The 16,552-nt window shown below is 36.5% G+C and overlaps 1 protein-coding gene across 18 annotated transcripts in view; it reads left to right on the top strand.

Annotated features, from left to right (window-relative positions):
* OtopLa (Otopetrin-like a) overlaps nt 1-16,552 on the top strand; it is a 239,965-nt gene that overhangs the window by 202,546 nt on the left and 20,867 nt on the right. For 12 of the 18 annotated variants that reach the window (XM_067784675.1, XM_067784679.1, XM_067784672.1 and 9 more), the window contains 4 exons: nt 48-155; nt 7,753-7,937; nt 10,223-10,368; nt 13,577-13,630. In XM_067784675.1, the coding sequence (XP_067640776.1) occupies nt 48-155; nt 7,753-7,937; nt 10,223-10,368; nt 13,577-13,630 (493 nt within the window). The remainder of the gene's footprint in view (nt 1-47; nt 156-7,752; nt 7,938-10,222; nt 10,369-13,576; nt 13,631-16,552) is intronic. The other 6 variants (XM_067784668.1, XM_067784669.1, XM_067784681.1 and 3 more) reach the window with 3 other exon arrangements.

A 16,552-nucleotide genomic window follows, 5' to 3' on the forward strand; every position in this document is an offset into this window, starting at 1 on the left:
GCCTTCCTAATTTGATTTATTTTTTGGGAAAATTGTTATTGTTATAGGGTTTGCTATTCAATAAAGCCAAATTCCAATCGAAGTTTTCTACCAGCAAGAATCAGCGTACATGGCACTTATCAAACTAATATAATAACTGGACCAATTGAGCTATGGTAACTAACATTATAATATTTATTAAGCATAAATATTTGAAAGAGACTATATTTTAGGTAAAAAAAAAAATATTTATATTGCTTTATTACAGTGTATTTATTGCTAAATCGGAGACTCAAGTTCTACTTATGTTAAAAATACAAGAAAAAAACATTCTTCCAAACTATTACAGCCGTTTTCTCTTGTATTCTTTTAAATTTAACTCTGAATCATACAATATTATAATAGTGGTGTAGCTCTTCTGCTTGAATTATTTACTTCAGCGTACTGTTTGAAAATTGGAGGATAGAGAGCCGCCTTTTCTGAAGTCTCGTTTGCTAGCTCAGTGTAATGGTTTTGCAAAGAACATTAGCATTACAGGAAATTGAAATTCAGACAAAGCTACTTTGAATTTAGTCAGTTTCATTAAAACCTGGTTGATAGGAACTAACCAGGCTTAAAACCGGAAATTTTTCTTCAGCGGGGTTGTGTGTTTCGCCCAGGTTAGGTTATGTTGAACTGGCCGGTAAACAAAGACGTCACTGAATTTGCCCATCGTGTTATCAGAATTTGTTTGACGACCAAAATAATCCAATCACATGGCAGGATAACTCCGTCCTGTTGGAAAATACAAGAAGTTTTCTAGGACCTAGCTTAATTGGTGCCTCGAGAGCTGGCAGCTCTGCCGCCCCTAATAACTGGAGCCTTGACCTGGAGAGCGCTGGATATGAAAACAGAACGTACTCAGCCATTTCTTTCTACAGCTCGTACTTCATATATCCCCTGTTACTGACGAGATCTAACTTATAAGCATGTGACGCCAGAAGCGAATGTCCAGTTAGCATGCTCATCGTGAGCCTGAAATATTCTCTCTTAAGATATATGTATGAGCTACTTTGGACGTCTTATACCGTAGAATTTGCAAATGATTTAAGAAATTTTGCAGCCGCGCACTTCTGTCTACGTATTTCCTGCTTGATGGATCATATGCAAGTCCTGTCTCCTTTTGATCTCTCCCAAACGGATTGGGACGTTAACTGCGAATACCTCACTCTCCTTTGCCAACTCATCGGCCTTTTCATTATCTTCTATCCCTTTATGACCTGGAACCCAGTATATATGCATGGTGCGGCCTGAGCGAAGTATTTCCAATGCTTCTGTGCATTTTAGAAAACTTGTTGAGAACCGCTTAGACAGTTAAGCGCCAATTAAGTAAGTAAGTAAGTTGATGAAGTGGTGGGTGAGATCATTGCCTTAATCGTTGCATAACTATCAATATATACAATGACGCGACTGCAGCATAAGCACGCTTCCTTCAGAATTTCTGCTACTTTCTTCATGGCTATAACTTCCGCCTGAAAGACAGTGTAGTAATCTGGCAGCCTGTAGGATTCTATTTATTTCAGGATCGATAGAGTATACAGCAGACCCGACCCCTTTCGTTTATTTGGAACCATTTGTCTTTCACCCAATAGAAAGAAATTTATATTCGATACTAGGCAGAATGATTAAGGGGTTCAAGGAGTACATGATATTCCCCGGTAGGCATGCCTGTCGTAAAACGGGACTAGAAAATTCGAAAATATTTCCCGACGCAGTTGGGCGAGTACCAGGTTCACATCATTCGAAGTGTTTTTTTGCTGACTGGGAATGCAAGACCGTCTCACTTATTGATAGGCCATAGCAAACTCATGTTCCGAACATATAAACATATATTTTAATGGTGTTTGTGCCGCTCGGCAGATAGTCCGAACATATCCTTTTTCGTAAAGGATTAGTGTTTCGGCTAAGTATAAACTTAATAACATAACCAACCTTTCTGCGTCGGTAAGGCTCCAACACTGTGGTTGCATTTACAGTAGAGCCAGCACTTGAACCTCTATGCACTCATGCTGTTTGGCCTCATGTTTATTTCTTCTAACCAGGCATCTTGGTGGCATGGTTAAGCTGAATATTGCTTCCAGAAGATAGGTGCGAGAGCCGATTGTAAAATTATTAAGCTGTGTTTTTCCGTGAACAGCTTCATGACAGCGCAGTATCGCTACCTACAAGTACGCATGATGTAATATCTCAATACAGAAACTGAAACCCCCGCTCTAGGACTAAAAATTATTTCCTTACTTCACAAGCATGCATAGCTTAATCACCTGGTAATGGCTCTTAATCTCAAGCATTGAAACAGGAATTAGACAGGTGCACACTCAATCTTTAATTTTCGTGACTACTGTAGTAGATGCCGCGGATGTCGCTTCTTGCAAGTACGAGAACATCTACTAGACGGACTTTCTCTAAAACCTGTCCGGATAATACAGCTACAGGTTCCCGCAATTATCATTTAAAATTGTTATTATCCGAAGCTTTTCGGTTTCTGTAATTGAGGGTGGTAAGAAGAAGGTCAGCAAATGCGTTAGGGGCATACTCCTTAACAAGCGGGAGGATCATACCTACTAGCTATTCGAGTAAGAGTTGATGTAAATGTCAGATGGAGTTTCCAGTTGCAAGCACTGCTCAGTACGGTTTCAGCTACGGAAAAAACGCTATGGGTGATATTGAAATTTGGGTAATAATTACAATACGGGCTCTGGGAGTTTAGCCAGTTTCTTTTAGAACGTATCGACCCCCAAACAAAAGAGTTATATTGACAGTAAAATATTCGAGGTGCTTCCTAATAAAATCTGGGAACTCTTAGCTCATGTTAAAGTATTAAATATAAATAAAGCTAACTACTTGGCGGAAATTACAAAAACTGTAAGAAAAAGGAAAGCTCGTGTTTAATAAGTCATGAATTATAAACGTGCGAAATTTAAAAGCCTGGGTCATAGGAAGGCTGATCCAGATGCTGATGGTTTAAGCCACTAGCAGCTGATGCCGATCAAATGATAGAATTTATAAATGAGTGGTGGAGCTGTTGAAACAAATAACTTGATTTTTTATTGAAACTCGCTGTTTCCATAAATAAAGTGAACTTTTCCCACGAAAATGTATGAAAGTACTATAAGATGGTATTGCAACTCATTTCTTCCCGAGATAACAATCTCAATAATGTCATTTTGGAGCCCTGATGCCCTTATGAATAGTATTGAGCAGACATTTGGAAAGTAAATGGTTTGCGTTTCGAATTGAAACATTGAACTTTAGCTTGAACAATAGTTCAATGAAGTCATTGCTTAAAGAACTAGTTCGATAAACTCAGCTAGAAGTGAATTAATTACACAGTCCAACAAAACTTAATTTTTTTGCTCCAACAGAGGAACTAAGGTATTTTTCAAATGGAGATCATTTTGCTGAAGTATTGCTTGTGTTCATTTTTATTATCTTTCAAAAATTAAGGCGTCACAAGAAACATCTTGCCATAGCTTCTTTTTTTAATTCAGAAGTGAAATCCTTAGCAACCATCAACATGCTGCAACTACCTGGTGCTTTCGGGAAAAATTTGTGAAACAATGGTAGAAGGAGAAATTATGGAGTTTCCTAGTATGAGAAAAAAATGTTACTTATTTCACAAGGACCAAAGCTAAAAAAATTCAGGATTCCGCACACATATCCGAAAGACACTTCGTGACCCGTTTAGCTTATAAACTAGACAATCTGGCCTATAAGGTTGTTCAGAAAAATTTATCTGTGCGATGTCACCTTTCAGAAAAATACCATCTTTTGTTGTAAAATTGCTGTTGTACAGTGTTATTTACGTTACTAATTTGAAATTGTTGCTCATACGCCCTGGTGGTCTGGCAATACGATCGTCTTTTTGTTTCATAATGGGACTGTAAGTTTGTTTTTTAGGATTTAGTTTTTTTAAGCTTGTGCATTTGAAAAGAAAATACGATTTTTTGTACCGGAAACTATTCAAGCAAAGCAAATATTTCTGACAAAAAAAATCCTTCATGCATAAAGAAAATGCAAAACTAATTTTATTTCTCTTGCTAAAAATGTTTGAAAAAGTTTTATAGAACTCGTATTTGTGTACGAAATTTGTTTGTAAGTTTACATTGAAAAAGACCTTGACTGCATGCCACAAAAACTAACTCATATTCAAATTTTGTATTAGGAATGGAAAACTTTATTCATTATCAATCAAGAAGCATGTAATCTTGGCAGATCTGAGTGCAACATAAATATTTACAAGTGCTCGTATATTATTTATAATGAAAGAAAAGAAAAATGTGAAACGAAATTTTATGAAAGTTTCCCGCTTTCTTAGTATTTAAAAAAAGAAAAATGCTTTTCTTTTTCGATGTCAAAAAAGTTGCTTATGATCATGGTATAAGTATACGAGTTAAATTCACTCTTTGACATAGGCAGCCAACTTAACTGTTTGACTTTGGCGGGCGTGACAACATTTCATGCTACCAGATTGAATATGAACACATAAATTTTGGCTCGTTAACAGATACTCGTGTCAGGATACAACATTAATATATCAAAAAAAGAAATAAAGAAAACATGTTAGAGGCATTGGTTCCACATTACAATTGAAAAGATGATTGGAGACGCATTACTTGCGGGACATTGACAGTATCCAGATCAACGTTGTACCAGAGTGACGCTCGTCTCACCGCGAAGGCTATTCTCATCAATTGCGAGTTTCAGTAATTTGACATTGAGAACGCGGTTTGCCGCTCTATTGGTTCAAACGACTGCATTCTATTGTGACGGATTATTTCATAATGCTTTCGGGGTCGACTTCTTATGCTCTAGGGTAGCATGCCCTTTCAACTATATGTATATAAGGATGCCTAGGTTTCTGAGTATTTAAAAGAAATCTTTTTGTTCAGCAATTAGCTTCTCTCCTTTTTGGGAAGTATTCCTGCTTCACTATGTGAATGATGTTCGGGCGACATAAGAAAACATCCCGTAGCAGTTTTGAGCGCGGTGTTTTAACAGTTTCCTCTAATATGTTTCTTTAAGGCTCGGCAACAGTAACCAGGAGCGTTTCTTTGTCTTTGCCCCAAGTGCTTAGCGATTTTGTTACTTGCTGCTCTGAACTATAAGTGCAATTTCGGTTGCATGCTCGCAAAAATGCAGGTCATTATCGAACGTCACACACATTAATTTTGGTTGGCGAACAGTTCGTACCACGGCGCACTTGACATGTCCACGGCATAGAAGAGCTGGTCGGCCATAACTTTAAGTAGGAGGGACGAAAAAACTGGAAATACTAGGAAGATGGTTGTTAATTTTACAGGATTGCTCATCTTTGGCATGGACATAAGCTATTGCAGTCTTCGGCGCAAGAAACAATAGCAGGAGGGAGCTTCGATTTATAAAAATTAAACTAAAGTGGGAACAGAACACCATCCTGTATTACCTCTTGTTAAATTTCCCATGGCTTGGATGTTGTATTTATAAACTGGACCGATGATTGGCGACTACACAGCTTGCTTGCAATCCACCTTTTGAAACTAGGTGGAATATATGATATATATTGTAACGAATTTAAGGAAATTCGTCTTATTTGCAACCTTATACTAATGTTCGAATCACTAAACTGTTGAATAAATAAATCCACTGTTCAACAATGCAAAATGGTCTTTATTAGACTACTTGGAAATAACACTTAAATTTCGCAACTAATAGCTTGCTTAAATTAAACTGATTGTCGTTCCTCTACTGCCTCTCCTGCCTTACCTCCTTGCTGCCTTTTATACTATCTGGTTTCCTCGTTGCATATTTCTAGGATTTTCTATTCTACAATTTACTAGTTAGTTATCAGCTATAAAATTACCAGCTATAACTACGTTTATAGCTTCTCATATGCACGTGTATATTGCTTTCTTTTGTGAGCATCTCAGATAAGATATATGCATGAATTTGTGCGTCTCTTCTATGCTGCTCGTATGGACACATGGGCAGACACAATGATTGATTTAATGATGTGCATACAAGTCACTGCTTAGCATCGGCTTAGAGATGATAGTATTCCTTAGAGTTGATAATATTCGTCACAATATATATATAACGTACAAGTATTTGATGAAATTTTGAAACCTCTTAGCTGCAAAAATGGTCTAGAAATTACGAAAAGATTCTTATCTGAACAATATGTTGCATGGGATATATGCCACATATACGGCCGGTATGTACGATTTTTTCCACAACAATATATATTGTATATAAATATTGTAATTTGGTGAAGTTTGAAGCTTCTAGCTGTTTCTGCCCTAGAAATTACAAAAAGGTTCTTATCTGGACAATCCGATATGGATATATGCTGTATATACGACCGATCTCAACAACGTTTTCAGAAAATAATTTGTGTCGTGTGCGAAAGCATCTAATGAAGCTTCCATCGAATAAATTGAGAAAAATATGTCAAAAAAGCCTCTATTCTGAAAGGCGGTTGCATGGTGGTGTATATTTCATTGTGACCTAATCTGATCTGTTCCGACAAACGTCTTATTGGACACCAAAATGTACCCGTTTCATCAAGATATTTAAAAACTTGCGGAACTAGTTTGCATTCAAACAGACAGCTCAATCCACTCAGATCATCATTCTGATCATTTTGATATTCTTGTTGTTTTGTCTATCTCTTCTCCATTTAAAGACATACAATTTTGAGTTTTATGACGGACCTAAGTGAATTAGTCTATTTACATTTTAAAATTAAAAGGGTTCATATAAATATTTGTTGGGGTGTAGGTCTAGACACTAATAAAAAGTATACACACAAAGTTATGATTAGGGCAACCCAAAATATGCAAAAAATTTATGATTTTAGGCGCTTATAAAATGCCTTTAAAATCTAAATCTATGCTTAAAAATATGCATTTAATTTCCTAATAAGCCGTAAGGTGCTTTTGTATTCCGAAAGTATCGGGTGGAAAAAAGTAATCACGCCATTGAAAATCGCTGTTACTTTTGCAAATGGCACCAAATGTCACTTCGGGTCTAATATTTTTAAAGTAAACAAATACAGACTACAAGTCTGTATGAACTGGTTGAACGTGAAATATTCTAAAGCAAGCATTTCTGTGTGGATTAGTCTCTTGTTTTGATTTGTTTGCACTGTCCGCCCAAATCACCATTTTAACCGACCAAGACTTCTTTTTATGTTTTTTTTTTAACGGGGCTTATTTGAATAAAAACCTCAGACTCTAGAAGCTCTTAAGATAACTATTTTTTGTGAAATGTATGCATATTTGATTGGTTTAAAGTTTACGAGTCATATAAAACGTATGCCGTTGCATACTTTGGGTTGCCCTGGTTATGATCTTTCTACATACGCACATAATGTAATGAAAATATATTAAATTTATATATAATAGTTAGAAATTTGTGTCTTTGCTTCAAATGCTGTTGGAGTAAGAACATAAGCAATAAAAATTAAAGGGACTAAAGCAAATACTTATTCATACTATAACCTAGAATTTATGTTAATTGCACACTATTGCATGCAGTTCATATCTGCATAAGCAAAAATATTATATTATTATGTTTATTAATTTACAAAAATTTGATTATTTTGGGTTTGTGCACAATTTATTAATACGAGCGTTAAACGTTAGTTCTAGTTTTATAGAATTTTAACAAATTACAATCATAACTTTTTGCTAATATATTTTTTTTACTTTTCTCATTTCCATGCTCTTTGCTCTCATTGTTTTCTTTATACAGGACATCGCTTTTCATCATCACCAGTTTAGTGTATGCCATCATTTTGATAGTTGTTTGCATTGCCTACGTAATTAGCGATGTGACAACCCACCGTCTGCCAGTGCTCTACTATGAAACTTTCTTTACGTATTTATATGGCGTTAGCATACTCTTCCTATTGTATGTATTTTGCTTCCTATTGCAGGGTAAGTTGACAAACTATCAAATAGTATTAATACATTTTAAATTGTATGTTTATGTAATTGAAAGTTAGACAATTATTCCAAGCTATGTAATTTATCCAAAGTGAATGCATACATATCTACACACATAACACGCACGGTGTCTAAGTTGTTTTGTCTGTAACTAAGAATTTGCTGATACCGCGTATTCTTCTACTCCAACATTTTCACACGCTTTCAGCAAGTGCATTGAAGCAGATTATGAATGTGTGTACGTTCGTGAAGGTAGGCCCAACGTTGGGCGCCATTGTTAAGTGGTTGACTACTAGGGGAGTTGATTACCCCAGGCAAGGCGATAAGCTAGGTCGATTTTCAAACAAAAGGTCCGTTTGTTAGTTTTTGTAGCCCCAGAATCATTTCTCGAAGGTTTTGGAACGTACTGATAAACAAAATATGGAAGTCTCTTTCTTGATTATAGGCAATTTAATTAGTTCAGCAGGTATCACCATCATCATTGCAGGGCTCATAAATTACGTACCCATGCAAATACTTGCTTCGGATTATACTAGCCTGTTTTGCGATAACAGTCAAATTTACCTACTTCCAAAGAAGCTGCGTAAATTTAAAAATTGGATGGAAGAGCTCTTACCCCTCTTTCGCAGAAATTATGCTCTGAACTATGTTGCAACGCCATACAAATTTAAAAAATATATGACAATCAAAATTCTCGGATGCTGGGCAAGACCAAACGGTGACGCCCCAAGAAGTAGCTCAATCCAAGTCGGATAAGTGCGAAAATTGCCTTTTTCTTACAAAATGTTGAGGACGAGAATAAGGTCATGCAAGCTGAAAGTAGCGAACTCTATACAGAAGGTGAAAGGTAAAGTTCTCTAACTATGCTTGGGCAGTAATATTAATCCAATGTGTGTGGAATATGGGTATATGTAAAGTTTTATTTCTCCCTAACAGAGGTAAATTCCCTCAAATTTTGTGTGAACTGGTTCAGGTAGCATTGTGAGCGGTTTCCTTTGTGCGCTCCCCGATGGGGACTCAGCGTCAACTCCGATAAAGTTGAGTTTGTCTAATACACTAAGCGGTATGAAATATCATGGTTCCACCTACCGGAACTAAATGGTGTGCCCATTAATAGGGCCAATAGCCATTGGCGAAAAATGAGGACTAATTCCTAATTTTCAGCCCGATTATTCTTTCTTCCTCGAAGCATAGACCGCTGTGCGACCACAACACTTGCGGACAGCACTTTTATGGCAAACATTCGCAGCACAGATGATTGGGTGGAGCCGCATCGGGGCTTCACTGCTGACGGCAGCATTTCCATATACACCCACGTTTCTAAGTTAAATGGTGGGATTGGTGAAGGGATCAATTCAAAGAACCAGACCTGCAACCCTCTTTCAGGATACCTAATCATTGTAGCATCTTCTTTGTTTTTGGCGATAGTCGAGCTACTAATAAATCGCTTGGCTCTTACCCATTTAATTCTGAACTAACAATAACCTATCCGTTATCTCTTTAAATCTCACGCCCCCGGACACAGGGACATTGTGGAGAACTTTACTTCAAAGAAACATGTTAGGCAGCATTAAAGGAGATTCTTCCTGAAAAAGAACGCCTAGATATACACTTTTCCACATGCAAGCTAAAGTTTAGTTAGATCACCTCAAAGCTGCCCGACATTAAGTGCTGGTAGATAACGTTCCTGAGAGCTCACTTGCTTAAAAATTTACATTTTTATCGTTTCTCTTACAATTTGCTAAAGCTAAAAAAGCAAAAAGCAGGTAAAAGCTCGGCATACACCCAAAGAGAGCGTGCTGCCTAAACCAAGAAAAATCCTTAATTAACCACTTCGACAGCGTCGGCCATGCTAAGTTTCAAGATCCATTAGAACACAAGCAATTGCCCCAAGAGCAATTACTTCAGTAGTATTGGATAAACAGTCGTAGTTAGGGATCATGTAACGGGATCAGAGACTCAAAATTGCGAAACATCGAGGTTCCCTTTAGACTAAAGCAAGAGGTACCGCAAGGTACTGTCATTTCAATCTTGGTGTTAAACTTCTATATTATTATCCACAAAAACCAGAAAGATTATCTCCTATTTCAAAAATGAGCCCCGGAGATTTAGCACACATAACATGGAAGTTGGAGATACTTTCGTTAGTTATATCTTTGTCACGAAATTTTTATTAGGGAGAAATCAAAAGTTGTTAAATATCAAATAACATTTAAGAAAAAATGTGTCCAACTTCAACAAATTAATAAAAATAAAAATGTTTTCTCATTACGCAGAGAGTTCGTGTTGTAATGGCGGCAGTAAACCGAAACCACCACCTAAGGAGAAAAAATCAAGGAAAAAAGGACCAGATCCAACCGATTCGAAAGATGCGAAGGGTTCCAAGGATTCTGGAAAAAGTGGCAAACCAAGTCCATATCAGGTACGTTTCATACAATTAACATAAACATCTTTATTTTTTTATTTAGCTGTTTAAAAATTTGAATCGTACTTTGTGCTTTCCCTGCTAATACTCACCCTCCAATGGCATACAGACACACACACGCCTAGAATTTTCAACAGCCTTCAAACAGTTTTATTATGAATAGAAATATCCACACATAAGCACAACCTTTATTAATTTTTTTTATAAATTTTTGTATGCCAAGTGCAGCAGTTGAAGTAAATATAAAATTATGTACCTACCTATGTATTTGTTAAAATTCGTTGGAGGTTCTCGTAATTAATTGTGTGCTAATTGTCTGTAATTTACTTAAACATTGTCCATTACCATATTCATTAGCTTTCATATAAATGTTGTGTGTGTGTGCATTTTTAAATTTTTTCGTTTTGGGGTGGGGTAATTTTTTTTTTTTTTTGCCAAAAGCAGGTTTGATGCTGATTTTTGTGATATTTTATTTGCTATTAATATCTGTTGAAACCTTTATTTATTTTTCAAAAAATTCTAATGACTGAAATTAAATAAAATCAAATTATCTGAAATTTATTCTTCGAATCTTACATGTTATTTCTAATTGCTGTGTATATGTACAGTTCCCTTTTTCGCTCTTATTTGGAATCCAAATATATAAATAATGTTTTGGTAGTAAATATGGGGATTCATGCTATTAGGGCGCTTTGTGCATTATTAGTCATAATGCTTTTGTTTAGCTCTATTTTATTAAAATAATTTGTTAAAAATAAGCGATTGTGAGCACACAAAGAAATCTATTTGTACTGTGGCACTATTGTGAATATTTGAATATAACTAACACTGCATTACCGGCAGTTGCTACCATTCGCCAGATGGCAGCGCATGCGCATGTAAGTTTATAAATGTTTTATTAATAGAACAGCTGATTTCTGTTGTTATTTATTTTAAATTATTTTGACTCATGGCTATGTTAGGTTGATAGTTCTATGAGAATAACTTGGTCCTACCACTAACTGAATTCGCCATACGAATTTTGGTATAAACAAAAGATAACTTCTCTTATATCCAACGGGTTATCGACCTAATGTATATTCAGAAATGTGGACTACTTTGTCTAAAGTGCTTATCTTCCACCGAAAAAGTGATGCCTCTGCTAATGGAATTTAATACCCAGTGATAACACTGTAAGAACCCTTCATTTAAATTTTTTTTGCCAGTAAAGGTAGCTTGTTATTTTCCGAATATGGCACCCCGTGACCTTTAGACTTAGTATCATCCATGTTGGTCCACAATAAGATCGCTGTCTACTTAGGTGTTGGAAGGACAAAAAGAGAAAAGTGAAAGAACAGCTGAGTAATACTTTGAGATGAGACAAAGACTCAAACGAATTTTGGTATTTGCGCGGTATCTCTTTTTTGTTTTTTTTTTTTAATATCTGGCTGACTATCGAACAGTTCTCGATGTTGATTTATTGATTGTTTAAATACATTTTTCGTCGGTCAATTGAAAGCAAAAATATAGATTTTCCTTTTTTTCTCCGACGCGTTTCGACATGTTATCGTGTCATCTTCAGGGATATTTAAATAAGATTATCGATATTGGCATTCTAGTTGTAGAATCCAAGGAGGTTCAATGGATTGTTATGGATCGAAAATAATTCCATCGACTGCACTGTTTGAAATTCTGCACATTCCACCCGTAGACCTGGTAATTGTAGTTGCAACGAGGCGCAGTGCGACATCAGTTACAGTGCGATCTGCGGTATATAGTGCTGATCCACAAATAAACAGACCCTACAAGCTGCCAGATCGCTATAGCGTATTTCAGGCGGAAGTAGTAGACTTAACGAAAGTATAGAAACACTGGAAGTAAATAGCTTAAACTGCAGCCGCTTCAGCATTTATATTGACAGCCAAGCGATAAATAAGGCAATAATCTCGTATATCACAGCACCTTAAAATGTACTAGGGTGTAAGCAATCCCTGGGAAGAATCGGGATAGGGAGACGCAGCCATCTGTATTTGGTCCCAGAACATATGGGAATAGATTTGAAGTAAAAAAACGGTTGAGCTAGGTTAAAAGGCCTTCTACCGTAGACGTTTCAATCAAATTGGGCGAGATTAGGAAAAGGTAAGAGTTGCTGAAAGGCGTGGACCCAAGATCATATCCAGGTAACGCGCAATAAAGTTCATAGGAGTTGATCACTAGTGCCTCCTAGGATTTACTTGTGTATAAATATCATCTATTGTTCCCCTGTCTGACTTTAAAATTCGTTGAAGGACTGTTTCTGTCTTTCTTGGTCTCTTAAGAGGCCATGTAACCACGACCAGTCCATCGGTGGTGAAAAGTGCTCTAGCGCAATCCCAAAAGATAATATTGTTTGGAACTCTCAAATTTTCTATTCATGTTGTAGGCGAATCTGTAGCCATCCAACGTCCGCTTCCTCCTCAGAAGTGCTACATAGTAAACAGCTCAAACCTTAAGATCTATTCTAACTGTTCTGACTTTATTTTTGTAAGTTTTGAAATTGAAATACATGTATATTTATTAAATTTTAATTTTATCATTTCACCTTCCATCATCACTATCAACATGACCATTATCACATCCACAACTTCCGCTTGCTACTGCCAACACAAATCCAATCAAAATAACTACAACCAAACCATTTACAAAATACTCATCAACACAATCGCAAACGGCTGCTGTATATAAAACCGCTCCAAACAAAAAAAAATTTTGTTTTTTTGTGAAAACAACAATGCAAATAAAAAATGGCCTAAATCTTTTACGTATCCTGCAAATCCTTTATACTGGAAAAAAACTTGTGTGTAAATATAAAATGTTCTACAAACTGGCAAAAAAATTAATAAACAAATTCTATGTTGTCAAACAAACAAACAAAAACTGTTCTTCAATGCCTTAATAAATGGTTCTGGAATTTTTTAATTCTACTATTTACAAAAATGCTAACTTATTCTGCCACAACTATAAACTAACACTGCTACATATATAAATATTACACGGTAAAAAAATGCTATACTGAACGCGCTGCCAATATCTTCAACCATATATAATAATGATACATGTGCACGAACGCATTCACACACGCACACATGCTCACAAATTCTTCACAAGCGCTGAAAATTGTGTGTCTTGCATTATCCTTACAACAAATAATGCGCATTTAAAACGACCTTAATCTGTTCGTCGACAGGAGCGATATCCGGTTAAGAAACGTGATCTGGTACGCCAGTCCCTATCGCTACAGGTATGCTTTCAAAGAAAACTAAAAAAAAAAAACTCAAGTTATAAAAGAAATGAAACCATAAAAACACACACATATATATATGTACACTTGCATACATATACATACAATCAGAAAATGATATGAATGGAATGGCATTATACGCGCTTTTTCTTGCTCTAACCATACTTACTTTTAGACTTCAAGCTGGCTGTTTTTCTAACACTGTGTAACTTAATATATGAACAAGTGTTTTCTATCCTTGAAGTACTTTCTATCAGTATTTCTGAGACTAATCTTATCTAAGTCTAACCTGAATTTACTAATTTTAATTTCTTTTCAAAACAATCTCCCTACTAACGACAATATATTACTAAGTTTGAAGTTGCATGGTTATAATTTATAATTTTTTGTTGTTTGTGGTTAGAAATGATTTGTTTGTTGACAGTGGACTTTATTCTGCCAAACTTTGGTATATTTTAAAATTTTGCTCACCTCTCTATCTCTATCCCAAACCCCTTGAACTCATCACCATAACTCTGTTCACATACCCACTATTTCTACTCCAAGTCACACTCTCACTCCAAATCAGCCCCCTCCCTTTGCCCCACTACCTCTCACTCCTGCTGCTTCTTCCACCTTAACTTCTTTGAATATGTAGAAGATGTGTTTTAGACATATTGCATATGTGCCTCGAATAGATGACGAGGTAGAACAACCTAGGCTAGCATGAAATGTTTGCAAAAACAGGTTTCTGCTATATTGAGACATACTGCAGTGGACCCTCAAAACCGCAATTCCCATTGATAGATAAAGATAAGCCTTGGTGAACCCAAATATTCCATACCACCACTTTTATCCACTTCCGGCCAAAAGAATTTCGCTAATCTGCAAGAGGTACTGTCCGTTCAGCGTTTGCTTAGCTAACTCGAGGTCCATCTATAGAGTATCACACCACAACTAACCTACGCGAGGGGAATCATGTTACAAATCTGAATATATCATACACATATTTAGCAGGCAAGGCTCTGGCAACCCTAAGTTCAGCATGAAACTAGGGGTGGGGTCGGGGTTGCCTAGAAGGTTTAATTTGGTCATATTAATCGTACTCGAAATGGTCACGCTAGTACCTTAATCGTGCTTTGTTACCGGCACGTACCGGATATATGTCCGGAAAAGAACCATCAACATCGATAACATGCCCCAAAACCTTCGGGATGACAACAACAACAACAACCTCAAGTTGTCAAGGATAATCTATATTCTCTGCAGCCATCTGTAATCGGTTCAGTTGTATCCGCTAATCCATAAATCTTTCGAAGAACCTTTCTCTCGAACAGTCCCAGAGCCGCTTCATATGATGTTGTTATGGTCCATGCTTCTGCACCATATAGCAGGAGGGGTACGATGAGTGACTTGTAGAGTATGATTTTCTATGTATATAGATTTGGTTTCAAGACAAACCGGCTTCGACGTTGTGCCATCATCAGTGTCAATTTTCGTTCTGATGTATTGTTGTCATTTGTCCTGTATTTGTAGTTCGTAGGTACATGAACAGGTATTGTAAAAATTGATGCTTGTGTGTATTTATTTATGTGTGTGTGCTGCGTGCTCATTCAGAACCGCAGGTGGGTTTTACTGAGCGATTTGTGTGGCTGACTGAGGCAGGTAAAAGTCCGTAATTTTAGTCAGTTGACCGTCTTTGTGGGTTTGTTGTTTTGATGCGTTAATAGTTTTGTGCTTATTTGTTTGTTGTACCTGTGTGATTGCGTTGTTTCTTGTAAACAAATTTTAAAGGCTCGAATATTGTGTCAGAAATTGTGTCTACCTGTTCGTTTATTATTCTAGCGTCGAATGTTTTCTGTTTGTAGATTTCCATGTTTTCGAGTACGATGAGACGTCAGCCTTTTGCTTGTATGTGAAGAACCCTAACTGTTTTATTGATGTTTGCTGGGGAACATTCATTCTCGACCATGTGATTCGCGAAGTTAGACTCGGGTACAATGTTTGGATTCCGTTTTTTTTGTTGTAATCTCTAATATATTCTCTGAACCTCGTTCTTCTTTGCCGTCCTGTCTGTCCTATGTAACTATGCTGGCAACCGCAGGTAAGCTTATATACGCCGTGGTTGCTAAACGGATCCTCTGAGTTAGTGTTAGTTCTTAGTTTTCGCCCCAGATTGTTCGATGTTTTGAATGCTGTGTTAATGTTGTATTTTTTAAAGAAGTTTGCCAATTTATATGTTGCTTTTCCAGTATTTGTCATAGCCGTCCAGCTTTATTTTTATTTTCCTTTTCATTATTTCTTTTTGTTTCTCCTTCTGAGCTTATCTACTAGTGCTTTTTTATATTCGTTGTTTGCAGCGATATTATATATGACCTCAAGTTCTCTCTTATATGCCTCTTGTGTAAGAGGTGTTCTTTCAAGTCTATGTACCAAGTGCCTTAATGCTGCATTTTTATGCTGTGATTTGAGGTACTGGGTATCGTGAGGTCTAGATAGTTGATTCCTCCATCTTTTTCGGTGTCCATTGTAAATTTTATATTTCCGCGCTGTTTGTTGAGGTACTCCAAGACAAGCTCTTCGTTTTTAGTAGTTAAAACCCATTTTATGTCATCCACGTATCTAGCATAAAATGACACGCCTAATTTAGACTTCAGCTCCTATATGTACCTTTCTTCCAGATTTTGCATGATCACTTCCATTAGAATGGCTGATGTGGCGCTTCCCATTTGTTTGTCTATATATTTTACTGTTGAATTGAAAATAGTTTTGACGTAAAGTGGTTCTTAGCATATTTGTGATTTGCATAATTTTCGCATTATTTTTTGCATTATGAGCTATTGTTGAGCTAACTGTACATATTTATCCACCCTGTCGGAAAATCAACAACACAGAATAAGTATGATTTTCGTTTGTCGAGAGAGAACTTTACTTTTCAATTGC

This window comes from Eurosta solidaginis, chromosome 4, assembly GCF_040869045.1.
Source record: "Eurosta solidaginis isolate ZX-2024a chromosome 4, ASM4086904v1, whole genome shotgun sequence".
In the NCBI taxonomy this organism is placed as follows: Eukaryota; Metazoa; Arthropoda; class Insecta; order Diptera; family Tephritidae; genus Eurosta; species Eurosta solidaginis.